This window comes from Panthera tigris, chromosome F3, assembly GCF_018350195.1.
Source record: "Panthera tigris isolate Pti1 chromosome F3, P.tigris_Pti1_mat1.1, whole genome shotgun sequence".
Classification (NCBI taxonomy): Eukaryota; Metazoa; Chordata; class Mammalia; order Carnivora; family Felidae; genus Panthera; species Panthera tigris.
In genome coordinates this window covers 30,825,837-30,846,538 of record NC_056678.1, presented here as the reverse complement: position 1 = coordinate 30,846,538, position 20,702 = coordinate 30,825,837, and the positions used below count along the sequence as shown (strand labels likewise).

General features: G+C 35.6%; 1 protein-coding gene and 1 pseudogene across 2 annotated transcripts in view; one reads left to right on the top strand and one right to left on the bottom strand.

Moving 5' to 3' along the window:
- Positions 1 to 20,702, bottom strand: part of NSL1 (NSL1 component of MIS12 kinetochore complex) — a 57,909-nt gene that overhangs the window by 30,955 nt on the left and 6,252 nt on the right. For both annotated transcript variants that reach the window (XR_006214029.1, XM_007096172.3), the window contains exons 3-4: positions 19,347 to 19,477; positions 17,716 to 17,770 (exon numbers count right to left, since the gene is read on the bottom strand). Coding sequence is in view for 1 of the 2 variants with exons in the window: in XM_007096172.3 (XP_007096234.2) it covers positions 17,716 to 17,770; positions 19,347 to 19,477 (186 nt within the window). In the remaining variant the exon portion in view is untranslated. The remainder of the gene's footprint in view (positions 1 to 17,715; positions 17,771 to 19,346; positions 19,478 to 20,702) is intronic.
- Positions 18,251 to 18,346, top strand: LOC122236044 (annotated as a pseudogene).

The window sequence follows — 20,702 nt, the reverse complement described above, 5'->3', positions numbered from 1 at the left end:
CTCTCTCCCTCTCTTTCTAAAACAAAAAAGTTTGTCCCATGTTTCCTAACTATACAGACACTCAGTATATCTAGATTGAGGAGGCAGCTACATGTGTTTATGTGTATGTGTGTATATAGATTCATCAAGCTGTGCACTGTATGTTATACCTCAACATACACACACACACACACACACACACACACACACACACACACACACACACAATAATGAACAGAGTATTTTTTTACATTTACTCTTGAAACTCATCTTACTTTTATTTATAGGATATGGTAATTAATATTATTCTTCATTGTTACTGCATGATTTACAAAATAATCTATTACCCAAGGGATTCCTAATTTTCGTATAAACATGTGCCTCTTTGAAAAAAACTGTCTATAAGCCTACACTGATGGACACAATATCTGTTCTCCATCTGTAGCACAAGCAATGACAATGTAAAAGTCGCCAAGGGTAGTTTAAGTGTAAAATTGAGTTAGGTCAGAGACTTGGATAATTATAAACAGATTTTCACACATGAATTTCTGGTGGAATAATCTGAAGTTGTGCTGGACATATAAGACATTTAGTATTCCTGGCTCCTGACTATAGAATGCCAGCTGTGCCCTCCCCATTACTGTGGTAACCAAAAACTTCCCCCACTTTTCAAAACTGCCTCTAGGGGGCAGTACCGCCACCAGTGAGAACCAGTGTTCTAACTTAATTTTTAGAACTTCCTTGGGAACATCATTCTCTTAACCTTGGACTCCCTAAGTGTTGAACACAATGCCTGACATGTAGAGCAGGTGCTCAGTACGTATGATGGAACAAGACTATGATAAGAGTGCGCTGTGAAGGCAAAAGAGGGGTGAGGTCAATCCAACAGGAAAACTGAAAGGAAAGTAGAAGTTTCAGAGGTGCTCTAAGAGTTGCCTTAAAAAAGGACCTGGTGCTGGATGGCTGGGGTAAGTGGGAATAGGAGGTGGATGGTAGAGGATGTGCTACACCAAAACAAGGGAATAAATCAAGAAAGAAGAAAACACAGGAACCAGGAAACAGGATTCAAAACAGAAGTACAGGAAATTCCTAGGATGATGAGAAAGGGACAAATGGGACAAAAGTTTTGCAGCAGGCCTAGAGAGCAACGAGTCCTGCTTAGAATAGGAAGACAAAAGCCTCCCAGAGGAATATCTCCAAGAAAAAGGAAAAGGTTTTAAAATGGATTTGATGGATAACCTAAAGTGTTTACCACATTGAGAGGAATTTTATAGTTCTAGTGAAGTGTTTGGGAAAGAATTAGTGATAGACACAACAGCAAACAAACCAAACAGAAAAATAAAGCCATTATCATTCTGAAGGAGGATGGGAAGCTGTTCAAGAAAGAAATATACTCATAGTAATGATTACCTGACTCATACTGAAGAACACTTATATAGTCATAACAATATAAATACTAAATATTACTGATTTCTTGACAAAAGTGAGAGATTAAAAGTGAAGCTGATGACTGTAGATTATTCTTTGAGAAACTTGGCTATGAAAAGGAAATAGGAGCACAGAGAAGAGAAACCCAATGGCATAGTAACTGTCTACTTAATCCCAACAGCCCATTCCTGTAGCAGTGTGGGGTGGCATCCATTAACAATCAATCTTGTGTATTACCATTAGTAACCCTGTGAGGCAAGCAGGTTTCATCAGCCTCCTTTTATTGATAAGAAAACAGAGCTGTGAGAACTGAGAAATGATCTAGAATAGAATTAGAACCCACATTTCCTAGAATTCAAAGCACATGCTCTTTTATGTCCTATATGTAACTTTCCAAAATAACCATTTTGTCTGGAATTATACTATACTCATAAGAATATAACAAATGGTCAAAAATTAGTTCTAACATATTAAAAATCTCTTGAAATAAAAATAAATTATGTCTGGTAAAAACTAAAAATAGAACAATTCTAGAGTTAACTCTGCTTTAACTACTAACATTATAGTACCTTCTTTTTTTTTTAAGTGAATTAAATTCCTTTCACTGAAAATTAAGGAACATCAATAATTTTAGGAAAAAAACCAAGCACACAAAGATTTTAAAAAGCACTATAAGAGGGGAGAAAACAAACACACCATTAAAAATGATCACTAACATATGTCAATATGTTGCCTATAAACGCATCAAAATAGCATTTTCCAACATTAATATCTGCTTAGAAAATTTCAAAATATACAAAACTTTCACTCCCTCACTCAATATTTTTAAATCAATTTTTCACTTCTCACTAGTAAGAGCATGTATGGACCCCTGTTACACAAACATCTGACTTAAGAATATATCACATGCAGAGAGCTGGCACCTGCTATGTAGGAGACTGGGGATGGGCTTCCTCTAGAAGCATTCCCAATGGCCTTCTCTCCATAGCTTTCATGGGAACATCTTTGTGACACCACTTCCCTCTCACTGCAAAGGTGTTTAGGGATCCAAACCGTTCCCCCCAAATCTATTTAAACATCTGTAGTGGAACTAATGTACATCTGAAATGTGATTTTCCTAATATTTTTCAACATTAATGTGTAGTATTTCAGCTACATTGCAGGAAAAAAATGGTCTTTAAAGGGTAGCCTAGAAACTTACCCATTTATAAAAATACCACTTGCGAATTTTTTCAGGGGGAAAATGTATTTCAAATTCCAAAGCTCAGATTAAATAAGAACTTCTGAAACATAACCATTTGAAAGCGGGTTACTACCTGTAAATATTCTGGCAGTGGCTTAAGCAAGCCAGAATTATTAGGGAAGAAGAGGAACTATCTCTAAGTCTTCTACTTGTAGGGTCAGCAAAAGAACTGCAAGTATCAAGTCTACTATAGAGAAACTTAAAATAGCTCCTTGTCATCACTATATGTTTAGTGAAGGACAGGGGGAAGAAGGCAGTCTTTTCAATTAACATCAAAGAACTTAAAAAAAAAAAAAAAAGACGATATAGAAGGAATTATTAGTTTTACTAATAGGATCACAAAAGGTTATAACTGACAAACGAAAACTCATAGGTAGACAACTAATCAGAGGATTGCTGCAAGGATATTAAAAAAAAAAAGTTTGCTCTTAAAAATGTGGAAGTTAGGCACCCTTGAGGACATTGCCTTCCCTAGTCACTTGCCTTCTAAAACATAGGGAAATGAAAAAGTGGAAATGAAAGATTGGGTAATCAACCTAGTTTTGCTTTCAGGTCACTGCACTGACTAAACTGGGAAACATGAACATCTAAAAGCCTGCACAAATTCAGACATCCAGCAAAAAAGCATTAACTGAGGTCTTCCTTTCTGTTTTCAATGCATTTTATGTGCACAAATGAGCAAGCATGCATACCAAAGGATATAAAGGGATAACCAAAGGCATGAATGAGAACCATGAATTGAAAAGTAGCACCCCTGGTGAAAACGAAACAAAAAACTAGCAGTGATTTATGACGTTCTAGAAGATAACCCTTTGCTACAACTTGAACATAACTGTTGGACACACCTTCTGGGTAGCAGACACATATTCCTCTGTATCCACTCCCACCTGCTCCTCACCAGCAACTTTAGTACTGAAGAGATGTCTCTCTCTTAAGGTACCATATATTTTCACACTCCTAGCCTGTGTTTGCTGGCCTGGGCCAAGTCTCTAACATTCTCCTGTAATGTTCTTCCTCTCTATTCCCCCCACTCTAGCCATAGTGGTCTTTTATTCCATAAATACTCAAGATCAGTCTTGACTTAGGAACCTTGTTCTAGCTCTTCCCTGATTGAAAAGCTCTTCCTCTTGATTGTCATAAGACAAATTCCTTCTTGTTACTTCCTCAGAAAGTTTCTCAACGTAAACACATCACCCTCTCACTGATTACTTGTTTACTTTTATATTTATTTGTACTTTTCTTCTCCCACTTGAACATAAGCTCCATAGAGCAGGGACCTTGCTTGTGTTGCTCACCATTATCTCCTCCACAGTGAAAACAGTTCTGGCATATGGTAGACCTTCAATAAATATATTGAATACATGGATGAATAACAGTTGCTTAGTATTTATTGAGCATGGTGCTATACACTGGCCACGTAGAATGCAAACACAAAGTAAAAAAGCTCATGGAACTTTCACTTTTGTGAGACCATAAACAAGAAAATTCACAAATGTAAACAAGTGCTATTAAAGAAAAAAACAAGTATTATGATGGAGTACTGGGAAAAGGCTATTGTCATTAGGGTGGTTAGGAAAGATCTCTCTGAGGAGGTACCATTTAAAAGCGTAAGAAAAGAAAAGAAGATGCCACCTTTAGAAGCACCAAGAAAAAGCATGTGTGAAAGTGAGGCACTTTCAAAGAACTGAAAGGTGGACCATAGGTCTACAGCAAAAAGGAAAGTGGGGGCCAGATCACATAAGGGAATGTTAAGAAGTTTGAAATGTATTTTATGTATGTACACATATTTGATTTAAAAAATTTTTTTTATATTTTATTTTATTTTTGAGAGAGAGACAGAGTGTGAGCAAGGGAGGGCAGAGTGATGGAGACAGAATCTGAAGTAGGCTCCAGGTTCCAAGCTGTCCAGCCTGACGTGAGGCTTGAACCCATATGAACATTAAGATCATGACCTGAGCCAAAGTTGGACGCTTACCCAATTGAACCACCCAGGCACCCCCATATATTTTTTTAATTGGAAGATTTTAGAATTTTCAGCAGAGGAATGAAAGCTCTGTGTTTTTAAGAGTAGACTTCTGGTCAAGTTGTTCTTGGACATTCACAAAACTCCCCAGCTTTGTCCAAAATATCATGGGATAAATACAGAAAATTAAAAAGACATATCCCAAAGCATATACAAAACAAACATTTCTATGAACCAAAAGAAGTAGAAGAGAAAAAGCTGTCCAAAGTTGCAGACCCATCAGTAGGCAGACAGTAGGTAGGCAGTAGGTAACTAGGAATTTGCTTCCTGTAACATAAAAGGGGCCCAAAGTGCTCCAGAGGAGCAGGAAATGGGAAGAGTCAACTTTGCAGTATGAAACCACAGGTTGAGATACTGAGTTTTCCTACCCTGAAAAAGACCTGCCATTAACCACAGTCAGGAGCGGAGGCATACATTAGAAGTGATGGGAGGCAGATAATATTTCAAAGCCTGGGCCTGGACCAAGCTGCCTGCTGACTTAGTGACTAGATTCAGTATCTCCTAAAGTACACTGGAACAGGGGCCCCATGCTGCCAATGCAAGATCGGCTCTTGCCTGAGACTGTTCAGGAGCAGATGAAAGGCAACCACACAACTACCAGACAGGAAGGGGGGTGGGGGGGGGGGGGCGGGGAAGCAGTGACAATATGAAAATAAGCACATAAATAATCTTAATGAAAGAGTGTTTGCAAATCAAAATTCCAAAATACATGAAAAAATCACAACCATGAATGACAGCCAATATAACTAATTGGAAGGTGAGAAATTTACTGCAGAGGGCATAAAAATAGAGCAATCTGAAAACAATTTTAAAAGTTTAGGATCCTCTCATAGCTAAAGGAAATCATAATAGACATGACAGCAGAAAAATAAATTATCAAATAAAAATGAGAATAATACAAAAATAGAAGAAATGATAAAGAAGCAAAGTTCAAAGATTAGGTTAAAGATTTTCTAGAAGATAGGAGTCTTCTGATTAAAAATATACTTGGAACTGTGAGTGGAAGATGGGAGGAAAGAGGAAGCAAACAAAACAAAAACTCCCACCCCCCTCAAGTATATATATTTAAATAAAATTATGTGTGTGTGTGTACAAAGAAATTATGAATAAAATAGAGTTGAACTATTTATTACACTGTTGAGTGAAAAAAAAGTCATAGAATGTATTACATAATACTTACATAAAAAAAATAACTCGGGGGGCGCCTGGGTGGCTCAGTCGGTTGGGAGGCCGACTTCGGCTCAGGTCATGATCTCGCGGTTCGTGAGTTCGAGCCCCGCGTCGGGCTCTGTGCTGACCGCTCAGAGCCTGGCGCCTGTTTCAGATTCTGTGTCTCCCTCTCTCTGACCCTCCCCCGTTCATGCTCTGTCTCTCTCGGTCTCAAAAATAAATAAACGTTAAAAAAAAAAAAATTTTTTTTTTTTAAATAAAAAAAAATAAAATAATTCAGGGTACCTGGGTGGCTCAGTCCGTTAAGCGTCCGACTTTGGCTCAGATCATGATCTCACGTTTGTGAGTTCGAGCCCCATGTCCGGTTCTGTGCTGACAGCTCAGAGCCTGGAACCTGCTTTGGATTCTGTGTCTCCTTCTCTCTCTGCCCCTCCCCTACTTGTGCTCTGTCTCTGTCTCTCAAAAATAAATAAATGTAAAAAAAAATTAAAAATAAATAAATAATAACTCAAACCTCCCTGTGCCTGTCTGCCCATATACAAATACACTGATAAAGATCTAATGGGGGACCTGGATGGCTCAGTCGGTTAAGCATCTGACTCTTGATTTCAGCTCAGGTCATGGTCTCATGGTTATAAGATCAAGCCCCACGTCCGGCTCTACACTGGGTGTGGAGCCTGCTTAAGATTCTCACTCTCCCTCTCCTTCTGCCCCTGCCCGGCTCACACACTTCACACAGGTATATACTTTCTCTCTCTCAAACCCCCCCCCCCAAAAACAAACAAAAAACAAATAAACTGATAAACATCTAAAATCAGACATATCAAATTGTTAAAGTAGTTGTTTATTTGAAGGTGTGTGGGATCAGGCAGACTTGGAAGGACTTTCATTTACTACTATATATACACTATTATTTTAAATTTCATATTAAACTTACTTTCACTAATTATAAAACTAATTAGCACAAAAACTAATTACAAAAATATAATTTAAAATACTAACAAAGATTTATGGCAGTTGAATTGGAAGACTTCCACCATATACTTAAAAGAGTAAATTGCACATAATTTGAATACACGAATCAATTTTCTGTAAAATATATAATGCCCCAAATGTCCAGTGCATATATACTCCTGTATGATTATATGAGTAGAGAAAAATGGATAAAAGAATTCGCACCAAGTTAACAGTGTATATCTGAGAGGAGGCCAAAAACAAAAAGTAAAAAATAGAATGCTATCCTTATTTTTTTTTAAGTGTATGACATGATATATATACATGTATACATAATTTTATGTATGTATATACATATATACACACATATATACATACACATATATATACATACATATATACCAAACACATATATGTGTATATATATACATACACATACATAATATTGTATATTTATTTCACAAATACTTCTTGAGCGTAAAATGTCAGATAATGATTGTAGAGAGCTAGCTAGGGATATAGTAGTAGACAAAACAAAGTCTTGGTTCACAGGAGGTTTATAAAACAGTGGGGGGAGAGATGAAGACAATAAAATAAATAGAAATTATAGTTAAGTGGTGAAAAAACAAAAGCAGGTTAAGGGGACAGAGTATGAGCAAGGGGGTCAGACGGGGATGTGACATAGGTTGTCAGGAAAGACCTCTCTGATGAAGTAACGCCTTGAACGGAGAGCTGACTGAGGTGAGTCAGGTAGGTGGTTTCAGATAGGAACCAGGGAACAGCCAGATAGGAACCAGTGCGAAAGACACAGGGCCAGTGTGTGGCACGTCCTTGGGGAAACAGCAAGAATGCTAGTGTGGCTGCAGCACAATAAGGAAAGGTGGCAGTGAGAAGAGACCAAAGTCAGAGATGAAATCAGAGAATCAGCCATGGCCCAGGTCAGAGAGGATCTTATAGACCACGGAAGCAGGATGGGGAGTCACTACAGAGTGATAAGCAGGGGGTGACATGACCTGATTATGCTTTAAAAAGAATCCTTGGGATGCTGTGTGGAAAACTGGAATAAAAGGAAGGAAACCAGAGAGGAGACTATTGAAGTAATCCTGCTGAGAGAATATGGGTAAGAGAGGTAGTAATGGATTTGGTGGAAAGTGGCTGAATTTGTAATATGTTCTCAAGGTATGGGCAGAAAAATCTGCAGGTGGACTGAAGGTATGGGAGTCAAGCAATAATTATGTATGTTCATATAATGTGTTTCTTATCTTTTAACATTTTTAGAATGTGAATGTATTTTAAAATAATCAAGAAAAAGCAATAAAGTCATTTACAATGTTAAAAAAATAAGAAAAAATACACACCAAACAATACACTAGATAAATAAAAATAAACATCTAGACACATTGTGGTAAACTTGCAGAGCATTAAGAATACAGAGAAAATCTAAAAAGTCAGGAAAGAAAAAACAGACCATCTTTAAAAGAATGGCATTTAGAGTCTCAGGAGATTTCTCATCAACAATGAATGTCAGGCACCCAAATTGGAAAAGGAGAAATAAAACTATCACTATTTGCAGATGATATAATATTTTACATAGAAAATTCTAAAGAATCCACTAAAAAAATAATAGAATAAATGAGTTCCACAATGTTGCAATATACAAGATCAATAAATAAAAATCAATTCCGCTCTTTTATAAAAGCAATGAACAAAGTGAAAATAAAAATTTTTTAAACTCCAACTACATTAGCATCAAAAGGATAAAATACTTGGGAATAAATGCAACAAAAGAAGTGCTAAAAACTAGAAAACTTTGTTGAAAAAAATCAAAGAAGACCTAAATAAATGGAAAGACATTTTTTTGTTCGTGGATTGGAAAACTTAATATTAAGATAGCCTTACACCCAGATTAACCTACAATTTCAACACAATCCCTATGCCAACGCCAGCTGGCTTCTTTGCAGAAATTGACAAACTGATTCTAAAATTCATATGGAAATTGAAGGGACCCAGGAGAGGCAAACAATCTTGAAAAAGAACAAAGGAGAAAAAGAACAAAAGAATCAAAGTACTCTCTGATTTCAAAACTTAACTGCAAAACTTTATTAAAACTTTAATAATCAAACAGCCTAAGGATATAGAGATCAAGGAAACAGAATTGTAAATCCAGAAATAAACTTGCACATTACAGTTAACTGACTTCCAACAAAGTTGCCAATACCATTCAATTAGGTGAAAAAATAGCCTTTTCAACAAATGGTGCTGAAAACAGTTATACGTACATATACAAAAGAATGAAGTTGGACTCCCATCTCACACCATATACAAAAATTAACCCAAAATGGATCAAAGACTTAAATGTAAGAGATAAAACTATAAAACTCTTAGAAGAATGCACAAGTATAAATCTTCACGACCATATATTAGGCCATGGTTTCTGAGATATGACATCAAAAGTGTAAGCAAGCAAAAGAAAGAAAATAAATTTGACTTACCAAAATTTAAAACTTTTGTACTGCAAATAATACCATCAAAAAAGTGAAAGACAACCCAAAGAATAGGAGAAAGTATTTGCAAATCATGTATATGATAATGGACTAGTTTCCAGAATATTAAAGAACAATTACAACTCAACAATAAAAAGATAAATAACACAATTTAAAAATGGTCAAAGGATTTAAATAGACATTTCTCCAATGGAGATTAAAAAAAAATGGCCAAAAAGCACATGAAAAGATGCTCATCATTAAAAATCATCAGAGAAATGTGTATCAAAATCATAGTGAGATATCACTTTCTACCTATTAGGAAGGTTATAAACAAAAAGACAAACATAAGAAGATTTGGTGAGGATGCAGAAAAAGTGGAACCCTCATATGCTCCTGGCAGAAATGTGAATGGTACAGCTGCCTTGGAAAATAGCTCAGCAGTTCCTTAAAAAGCTAAACAGAGTTATCGGCAACCCCATTCTTAGTTATATACACTCAAGACAGTATATATACACACAAAACTTGTACACAGATGTTCATAGCAGCATTATTCACAATAGCCAAAAACAAACAAACAAACAAAAAAACTAGAGACATGTCTCTATACTGGGGGTGCCTGGCTTGCTCAGTCAGTAGAGCATGCAACCCTTGATGCCATGAGTCAAGCCCCACATTGGGCATGGAGCTTATTAAAAAAAAAAAAAAAAAAAAAAAAAAGAGTCTTGGGATGCCTGGGTGGCTCAGTCAGTTAAGTGTCTGACTCTTGACCTTGGCTTAGGTCGTGATCTCATGGTTTGTGAGTTCAAGCCCTGCGCCAAGCTTAGTGCAGAACCTGCTTGTGATTCTCTCCCTTTCTCTCTCCCCACCCCACCTCCTCTCTCTCAAAATAAATAAACTTTTTAAAAAATCCCTACACTGATGAATGTATAAATAAAAATTATATACATGAAAGGGAATATTATTTGACAATAAAAAGAAATGAAGTAGTGATACATGCTACAACATGGATGGACTTTGAAAACACTATATTAATGGAAAGAAGCCATTCTTAAAGGACTACATATTGCATGATTCCATTTATATGAAATGTCCAAAACAGTCACATCTATAGAGACAGGAAGAGATTGGTGACTACCTAGGGCCAGGGGAAAGAGATGAGAGATGGAGAGAATGGCTAGGGATTTCTTTCTGAAGTGATAAAAATGTTTAAAAATTGATTTTGGTGGGAATGCAAGCTGGTGCAGTCACTCTGGAAAACAGTATGGAGGTTCCTCAAAAAACTAAAAATAGAACTACGCTATGACCCAGCAATTGCACTACTAGGCATTTATCCAAGGGATACAGATGTGCTGTTTTGAAGGGATACATGCACCCCAATGTTTACAGCAGCACTATCAAAAATAGGCAAAGTATGAAAAGAGCCCAAATGTCCATCGATGGATGAACGGATAAAGAAGATGTGGTATACATATACAATGGAGTATTACTCAGCAACCAAAGAATGAAATCTTGCCATTTGCAACTAAGTGGATGAAACTGCAGGGTATCATGCTAAGTGAAATTAGAGAAAAACAAAAATCATATGACTTCACTCACATGAGGACTTTCAGAGACAAAACAGATGAACATAAGGGAAGGGAAACAAAAATAATATAAAAACAGGGAGGGGGACAAAACAGAAGAGACTCATAAATATGGAGAACAAACTGAGGGTTACTGGAGGGGTTGTGGGAGGGGGGGTGGGCTAAATGGGTTAAGGGGCTTCAAGGAATCTACTCCTGAAATCATTGTCACACTATATGCTAACTAATTTGGTTGTAAATTTAAAATAATTTAAAATAAAATTTAAAAAAAATTGATTTTGGTGATGGTTGTATAATTTTTTTTAATGTTTTTATTTATTTTTGAGACAGAGAGAGACAGAGCATGAGCAGGGGAGGGGCAGAGAGAGAGGGAGACACAGAATCTGAACCAGGCTCCAGGCTCTGAGCTGTCAGCACAGAGCCCGACGCAGGGCTCGAACTCATGGACTGAGATCATGACCTGAGCTGAAGTCGGACACTTCACTGACTGAGCCACCCAGGCACCCCGGTTGTATAACTCTTAAAGCCATCGAGCTGTACACTTTAAATGTAAATTGAGGGGTACCTGGTTGCCTCAGTCCATCAAGCATGAGACTTGATTTTGGGGCTGCTAAGTTTGAGCCCCACACTGGGTGTAGAGCTTACTTAAAAATAAAATAATGGGTGTAAGTGATGAATCACTAAACTCTATACATGAAACTAATAATATACTGTATGTTAACTAACTGGAACTTAGATAAGGATGTAATATATTCCCTATGGTAAATGAAAGTAAGTACAATACAATTCAAGAGCTAGGATGAAGTAAAAACTAAGAGAGTCAGGATGCGTGGGTGGCTCAGTTGGTTAAGGGTCCAACATCGGCTCAGCCCCGCATTGGGTTCACTACTGTCAGCACAGAGCCTGCTTTGGATCCTCTGTTCCCCTCTGCCCCTTCTCTGCATGTGCACGCTCTCCCTCTCTCTGAAAAATAAACATTAAAAAAACCCCACAAAACTAAGAGAGTCTACCACCCTCAGACTTTTACTTAAATACCTAAAGAAGCACATCAGCAAGGATAGTGAACCTAGAAGGAAGGTCATGAGATTCAAGAAATAGTAATCACAGAATTTGGAAAATTTTGTTGATAAATTTAATCCTTGAGTGCAGAAAAGTAGTAATGAGTAAACTGTTTTTTAATAAAAGAAAAACTAACATTCTAGACACAAAGAAAAACATTGAGGAAGAGATGTGCTTATTCAGTGGGTAAAGTGTAATAAGGTCCTTGTCTTGTACAGAAGGGGACTTGAAATAATGAAGAACTCCACACTATGTTAGATAATTTTAGAATTCTAGTGTGCTAAAATTTTATAGGTAACACTAAAAGAAAAGAAACACAGCATATAGCTTCCAAACCAGAAAAAAAAAGAATAAAGAAAATTCTACCAACATGATAGAAGGCAAAAGAGAGAGAGAGAGAGAGAGAGAGAGAAAGAAAGTAGTCAAAGAAAACACCTATATTTGCAAACTAAAAAGTACTCAGAGCTAGACATGTCAAGACTTGGAAATATGGCTAAAGCAGGACTTAGCAGCCTTCAATGTATTTATTGAAAAATAACTCTCAAACAAAGTGTTCAACTCAAGAAGCTATAAATTACAGAGAAAACTCAAGAAAGCAGGAAGACCATACTAAAGATAAGATCAGAATTCAAGGAACCAGAAAACTTAAAAAAAAAAAAAAAAAGACAGACTAAAAGGTGACTTTTGAAAAGACTGTAAAAACAAACAAAACCTAAAGCAAGATATTACAAAAAAAGAGAAAGCATAATCAATGTTAAGAAAGAAAATAATCATACGCAGAGGAGATTTTTCAAATAGAAGCAGCTAGTATATACAATTTCACACCAACAGACTAAGCACATGGATGAAACAAATACTACCAAAATATTATCCAAACAAGTATTACCAAAATCAATTCAAGAAAAAAAAAACTGAAGAAATAAATAATCATTAAGTATATTAATGGTTAGAATACCTAGCCAATGGCTAAGTCAAATAGCACCCAACCACCCACTAGGCTCACAGTTTTATAGATGAATCTTATCAACTTTTCAAAGAGCAAATAACCTCTATGTTTACAAACTGTTTTATGAGGGCAATGTAACCTTGATGACAACATTAGAAAAGGATAGCATGTTTTGTTTTTAAGTTAATTTACTTATTTTTGAGAGAGAGAGAGGATGTGAGGGCATGGCTGGGAGAGGGTCAGAGAGATAGAAAGTGAGAGAGAGAGTATCCCAAGCAGACTCCATGCTGCAGAACCCAGAACCCAACTCAGGGCTCGAACTCACCAACCGTGAGATCATAACCTGAATCAAAATCCAGAGCCAGATGCTTAATGGACTGAGCCACCCAGGTGCCCCAGAATAGCATGTTTTAAACAGCACATGTTCATTTTGTGTGTGACTACAGATGCAAATATACTAGAGGTAAATATATTAAACAAAGTGTAAGTATAAAGTATATGCAAACTTAATTCCACAGTGTATGAAAGAAAAAATATATTACTAAATGGGGTTTTCCCTATAAATGCAAAGATAACCAACAGAAAAATCTGTCAATGTTTATTTACCATATTAACAGAGTCAGAGACAAAAAGCATACGCTCTAAGGGCACAAGGGAACTTTATGAGTGGCAGAAAATGTTCTAGATCTGAATTGTGGTAATAGTTACATAGTTGTATATATTTGTCAAAACTCAAACTGTATGCATAAAATTGATGTACTTTATTATATGTAAATTATCCTGCAATAAAGTTAGTTAACAAATATATGATCTCAGTTGGGGCAAAAAAGTATTCAATAAAATTATACACTGATTCATAATTTTAAAATATTATGACCACTATCACTGCTACTAGTCACCATTATACTGGAGATTCTAATCAATGTAATAAGACAAAAAAAGATGTGCAGGAAAAAGACAAAACTCATCATTACTTGCAAATGGTGCGATTATCTACATTTTAAAAAATCTAATTGGAACTAGATAAACCATTAGAACTAATAAGAGTTCAACAATAAAAATCAATGGTGTTCTTAAACATTAGCAATATTCAATTATAATATGTAATCCCAAAATGTTACCAGTTATCAACTCTTGATTTCAGTTCAGGTCATGATCTCATGGTTCGTGAGTTTGAGCCCCATGTTGGGTTCTGTGAACTGAGCATGGAGTCTGCTTGGGATTCTCTCTCTCTCCCTCTCTCTCTCTCTCTCTCTCTGCCCCTCCCCTGCTTGCACACACACTCTCTCTCTAAAAAAAAAAAAAAGGTCCAGAAAAGAACCCCAAATATATGGAAACTTAGCATATTAGAGTGTGACATTACAAAGCAGTGGAGAAAAGATGGGGTGGGGGGAACTATTATTCAATAAGTGATGCTGGGACAACTGGCTATCAGAATTAAATTCCTTCCTAAAAAAAAAAATTCAGATGGATACAAGACCTAAACTTGATAAGCGAAACAATAAATATCAAAGGACCTTTATGTCACTTGGGTAGAGGATTTCTTAAAGACACTCAAAGAACAAATTATAAGGGGAAAAACCTGGTAAATCTGATTACATTAAAATTTACATATAAGGTCATTATAAATAAAGTTGAAAGACAAGCCAAAAATTGAGAGCAAGTATTTACAGTGTTTATAACCAAACAATCCAGAATATGTGTACATGTGTATGGATATGTGTCTGTATGTACGACTCTTAGAAGTGAATAAGAAAAGCTCAAACAACTCAACAGAAAAATGGGCAAAGAATATAAATAGAGGCAACTCACAGAAGAAACTGTAGGAAACATAAGAAAGTATACTCAACCTTTACTATTGAATGCCTATCAAATTGGCAAAAAAAAATTTTAAATATGTGTATATGTGTATATATGTATATATCAGATATACAAATATACATATACATATAATATATATACATATACATATATATATATACACACATATAGAAGGCTTTACAGTAACAATTATTAGCAAAATATGGGCAAGAATATGTACAATGTCAAGAGGGGAAAAGTTACAGAATATGATCAGTATGATATAATTTATATAAAAATTTAAAAACAAATGCCACATATTATTTATGGTTACACATCCATAAAGTAAAAGCATAAAAATACAGATAGGAAAGAGCCACTCAGCATGAAGATAGTGATTACTTCTAAAGTAAGAGGAAGGCAGGATAGGATGATGAGGGAGTAAAGAGAACATTTCAACTATATCCATAGCTTTTAGTTTCTAAAAAGGTCTGAAACAAATTTGGCAAAAATGTGAACAGCCCTTAAATACGGGTGGTAGCAACAAAGATGTTCGTTATGTTATATTCCATATTTTCTATATGTTCGAAATATTTCAAGAATTTTTAAAAAATCAACTCTTCCCAGGGTATTTGGGTGGCTCAGTCAGTTAAGGGTCCGACTGTCAAGTTTGGCTCAGGTCATATCTCTTAGTTTGTGAGTTTGAGCCCTGCATCAGGCTCTGTACTGACAGTACAGAGTCTGCTTGGGATTTTCCCCTTCTCTCCCTTTCTCTGCCCTTCCCCTACTCACATTCTCTCTCTCAAAATAAATAAACTTTAAAAAAAAAGTCAGCTTTCAAATAAATTTAGTATCATTTAATACTCTAACAAAAAGAAAAAAACTTTCAAGAAGTTCCCATAAAAGTTTTCCCATGAAGCTTATTCAGACTTTTAGGTTCTATACAAATTTATGCTTTCTATTTTCCTGCTAAGCCATTTTAATTAATTTTGCATGATTTTACCAGTTTGATGTATTATAAGCTACACAGTATCATAAGGCATGCCACTATAAATGATGGGATTTATAATAAGGTTATTATTATATCGTATTTCTTTACAAACTTGTACTTATGTATTTTAGTTCTATATTATAGAACTCCTCATCTCTTGTGATTGGTAATACAACCTCAATAAGTAGGCAGAACAATGCTATAATATAGGCAGAACAATGCTATAATATTTAGTGACAGAGCTGGGATTAACACCTAAAGCATCAGGCCCCAAATGCAGAACTCACCATAAAGAAACTGAGGTTAAAGAAATCAAGGGACTTGCCCCAAAATATACAGTTAATAAAACTGTAAGTTAATTCTGCTATGCTTAAAGAACTTATGCTATTCTAAGTTTATAAACATTATGAAAATGTAGAATGACAAAATCTCAAAATTTATCCAAAACACAGATTCTAATTATTCCTCTGCTTAATTCGGAAGTCAGAATCATATGATACAGAGGATATTTTCCACTATTACTACATAACTGGAATGGTAGGAATAAAATCACATAGACCTTCAAAAGATCATTTAAGTAAATTTGTTTTCCCTCTTAAGATAAAAGGTTAGAGGGGCGCCTGGGTGGCGCAGTCGGTTAAGCGTCCGACTTCAGCCAGGTCACGATCTCGCGGTCCGTGAGTTCGAGCCCCGCGTCGGGCTCTGGGCTGATGGCTCAGAGCCTGGAGCCTGTTTCCGATTCTGTGTCTCCCTCTCTCTCTGCCCCTCCCCCGTTCATGCTCTGTCTCTCTCTGTCCCAAAAATAAATAAAAAACGTTGAAAAAAAATTAAAAAAAAAAAAAAAAAAAAAAAAAGATAAAAGGTTAGAAATTTCTTTAGAGGAAAATTAACTATATCTAAAAAGTAATACTTGGGGGGCTCAGTCAGTAGAACATGTGACTCCTGATCTTGGGGTCCTAAGTTTGAGCCCCATGTTAAACACAGAGTTTACATTAAAAAAAAAAAAAAGTAATACTTGGGTAATTATGATACCACGAGCATCAATTATTATTTTTATGTTGTTCAAAACAAGCATATGTCAACCACTGCATTTTGGCAACTTCCCCTTTTTAGTGAGCATGACAATTAAGCATTAGGTCCCAGGTTAATTTTTGTCAAACACAGTGAATGCTGTGATTTTAACAAACTTCAGAGTATCTTTACACTTGTACATCCCCTTCTTGGTTTATCTCATTGGCTTTAGGAGGTTTAGAAGCGGTAGGGGACATGTTAGAAAGTAGTGCACAATTTGACAAAGATTAACTACTCAAAGCCGTAAGTATAAATTGCCCATACAAATAAATCAAGGTCTTAACTGTTTTTCTAATAGTTCAGAAATGGTACTTCTGAGTGCCAAAGGAAAATACCAAAAGGTCTCTTAGGAAAATCTTTTCAAATTTTTAAATGTAAGAATAGAGCATTTAAAAAAATATATAGATCCACATGTTTAGCAATGCAAATTCTATTGCTAAATTTACATAAATTTGTATCAATTTTATTTCTCTGTGTTTTAAAGGATGCATCTAAATGGAAACAGAGTTGAGTTCAAAGGTATATCAAGTATGCATATCTCTTAAGTTCAACATTAGATTTTTATTGGATTTTATTTTGTAAATGATGAGAAACCAATGATGGTTATCACCGTGGGAAGTGACACTACGAAACTTTAATAGTATAACTTTAGCTGTAATTCAAAGAATGGATAGTACAGTAGCAGCTAGAAATGGGAGGGTATTACAATAGAAGTTAGAGATTGAAAAGGTTTTATAATAGTCTAGGTCAAGGGAGAGCTTTATACAAATTCAGACACAAATTCAGATACTCCTGGAGATCCTGAGTCAGTATGTTTGGAGCAAGTTCTCATAATCTTAGGTGAAGAGCTAAACACAAATGACTGGTAGTGAGAGCATCAAAGGGAAGATACCCTTCACGCTGACACCTTTAAAAGAGTATCAGGGACTCATAAAAATTACAAGCGATGCTTCACTTGTACCACAAATGAACACTGACTCACCTGGATCAGGGTCATATTTTAGGTCCAATGGATGTACAACAGGGTGGTACTGCTTCTAAACACAACATAAATTAAACAGATTTAATCGTTTAATCCTTCATATAAACATTTCCTTCAGCTAATGTAAGCACATATACTATTAGTCAGTAGAATCCTTCTTTTTTTTGGAGGCGGGGAGAGATGCTGAAATGTGCTGGAGAGGCGAAAAGTTCAAAGTGAGTCTGAATTACAAACTAAGTCTTTTACAGTAGTGCCACCTACTGCGTACACTAAGAAATAGCACCATTAAAAACGCTGAAGAAAAGCGAACAAGCAAATTAAAGGCACAGAGACTGGATTTTGAATTTAAAGGACAAGGTAGTCTCCAAATTACGTACAGACTGTTTTTCAAAAGTTCCTTTTAAGGCGTCTGGGACTCAGAGCTCCTATGTCCACAGCAACTCTGTTTCACGCTACCATGTCAGCACACTAAAGCCTACACACCTTTTGATACGCTGGGACTGCTAAGAGCGGAAGTACAGAAACAGGACCCACCTGCTGGCTTCGGCAGCACATATACTAAAACTGGAACAGTACAGAAAACTAGCACGGCCCTTGCACAAGGATGACACGGAACAGGATCCACAATTCAGCAAAAAGAAAAAGGAAAATGCTCCGCCTTACTCCTGTCCAAAGCCAGCAGGAGACAAAAATGTTTTCTAAAAGAGCTGTCTTTAGTATCCTTACCCCATCCATCCATTTTTCATCAGTTTTTAAATTTCCATTTCACCCAGGCCTGCTAACTTTCTCTCTTTTATGCAATACTGATTACTAGGTTTCTTTCCAGGAAAGAAGAGGGTAGTAGTAGGGAGAGAGAAAGTAAATACATTTTGAATGTTTTCCCTAGGAAACACTAAAAAGCAGTGGGGGGGAATGGAGTAGGGTATTTCTTTGAGAACTGTTATGGCAGAAAATAAATGAAAAATTCTGCTTATATTTTTTCTCATGGAATAATGACTAAAAGTTTTAGGTAAAGTAACCATCTTTACTGTCTAAAACAATTCCTGACAAAAAAAGCAACAAGAAGATTTATACGTGAAAGTATGCTAATTTCAAAAATTAATGACAAACAGTATAACATAATCTAAAGCAACACGTATTTCTCACTCCAGAGGCAATGGCATGCCCAGCAAACCTACCCTCGTCCCATCATGACTTTTGGAGCAAAACAAATTACACACAATTCATAAAGCAAATTTCGGTGTTATGAACAGGTACTCAACCTTCATCATCAGTTTAACTAAAGGGTCTTCCAAAATATATAAACATACACAAATAATATGCAAACACAAATGACACACAGAAAGAAAAGGCTTAAAAGATAAATTTATTTTGCCTTCTTGGTCTCAGAATTGTAAAGTCATTGTCAGTCTTTCATCTTCAAATTCTATTTTAAAACCAGCTGTGTTTAAAATCTAGTATGACTTAGAATAGGAAAAAATCTTGCAACAGACAAACAGTAGTAATTGAGGAAGAAAAGGCAAAGAAAACAAAATGTCATTTATGCCACATAGATCTTATACTTTAATTTTTTTATTATAGTAAAATAGACATAACACAAAATTTACTCTCTCAAAGATAAATCATCTTACCAGAATTTCTTGTTTTGCTTTTATGGTTTTGATGACACATTCAAGGATCTTTCTGGGATACTGCTTACGTTTTGTGGCTATATCTACTATGATTTCATCAAACTGATCTTCAAGTACTTTGATATCAGAATCTATTTCAAGAGAAAAAATATTAAAAATTTTCTTAAAATACATTGGTTATATTCTATATAGTAATGTAATACAGATAAGCTAAATTTAGAAAACAAAAAATAATTAAGAAAAACAAATATGGTAAGTTAATGTATGCCCCCACTTTGGTGATTAATTCGTTTACTCATTGAAAAATCAATTACTGAGCACCTATGGGAAGCTAGGCCTAAATCAGAAAAATACAAAGATGACTATAACGTGATCCCTGCTCTCTAAGGGATCACAGTTCACTGGAAGAAACAGGAAACTACAAAACAACTTGATAAATTCAACAGAGGTATGAACAAAATGCTATTCAGACACAGAACAATGGAACACTAACTCTGCTTGGGGAATTTAAGACTTTAAACAGAAAGTAACATTTGAGCTGAGCCTTGAAATCTAAATGTAAATCCATTAGATTAAAAAAAATGTAGGAAAAAATACAGAGAGAAGCATTTTAGTCAGAGGAAACTATATTTGCAAGATCATAAGAGTTTTGGGGAAACTGTTCTAAAAGTTCTAAATGGCTGCAGGATAAAGCATAAGGAAAGAAGGATGATATAATTACAAAAGAACTAGACTGTAAAGGGCATTTAATGTCACAGTTCCTAACATGTTTTGAGTTTATTGTGTGCTGCACCAAAGCTGTGACAGTAGCATAGAGTTGGTAAATCTGAAATAGACACAACTGGATAAATAGTAAGAAAAAGTAAGAGACACAGTGACTTTAGAATTTCTTTGATTTAGCTAAAACTATGTTATCCATTGCTTTCCTGTTTTAAAATAGTGACTCTCAAACTTCAGCAGAATGAAAAATCACATGGGGACCTTGTCAGAAGTACAGAAATTTTGATTCAACAAAGGCCTCTGAAATGGAGCCCCAAAATTAGACACCCCGGATGAAATGAATGCAGATGGTACATCAACCTTATTTTGAAAATCATCTTAAAGAATAAGTAGTTAAAAATACTAAAGAGCTAGGCCATTGGCTTAACTGGCCTCACAGCACATGTGTTCTGCTGTATCAAAGTCTATGCTGGAAATGTATCTATTTTATTGAGTAGAAACTTCCTTAAGAAGTCTGAAATAGTAATATACATATTTTTGGAAACATTTCCAAACATTGTTGATATATATCAGCATATATATACATACTGGGTAAAGATTAATGACCTATATCAGGTATCTCTCATTCATGTAACA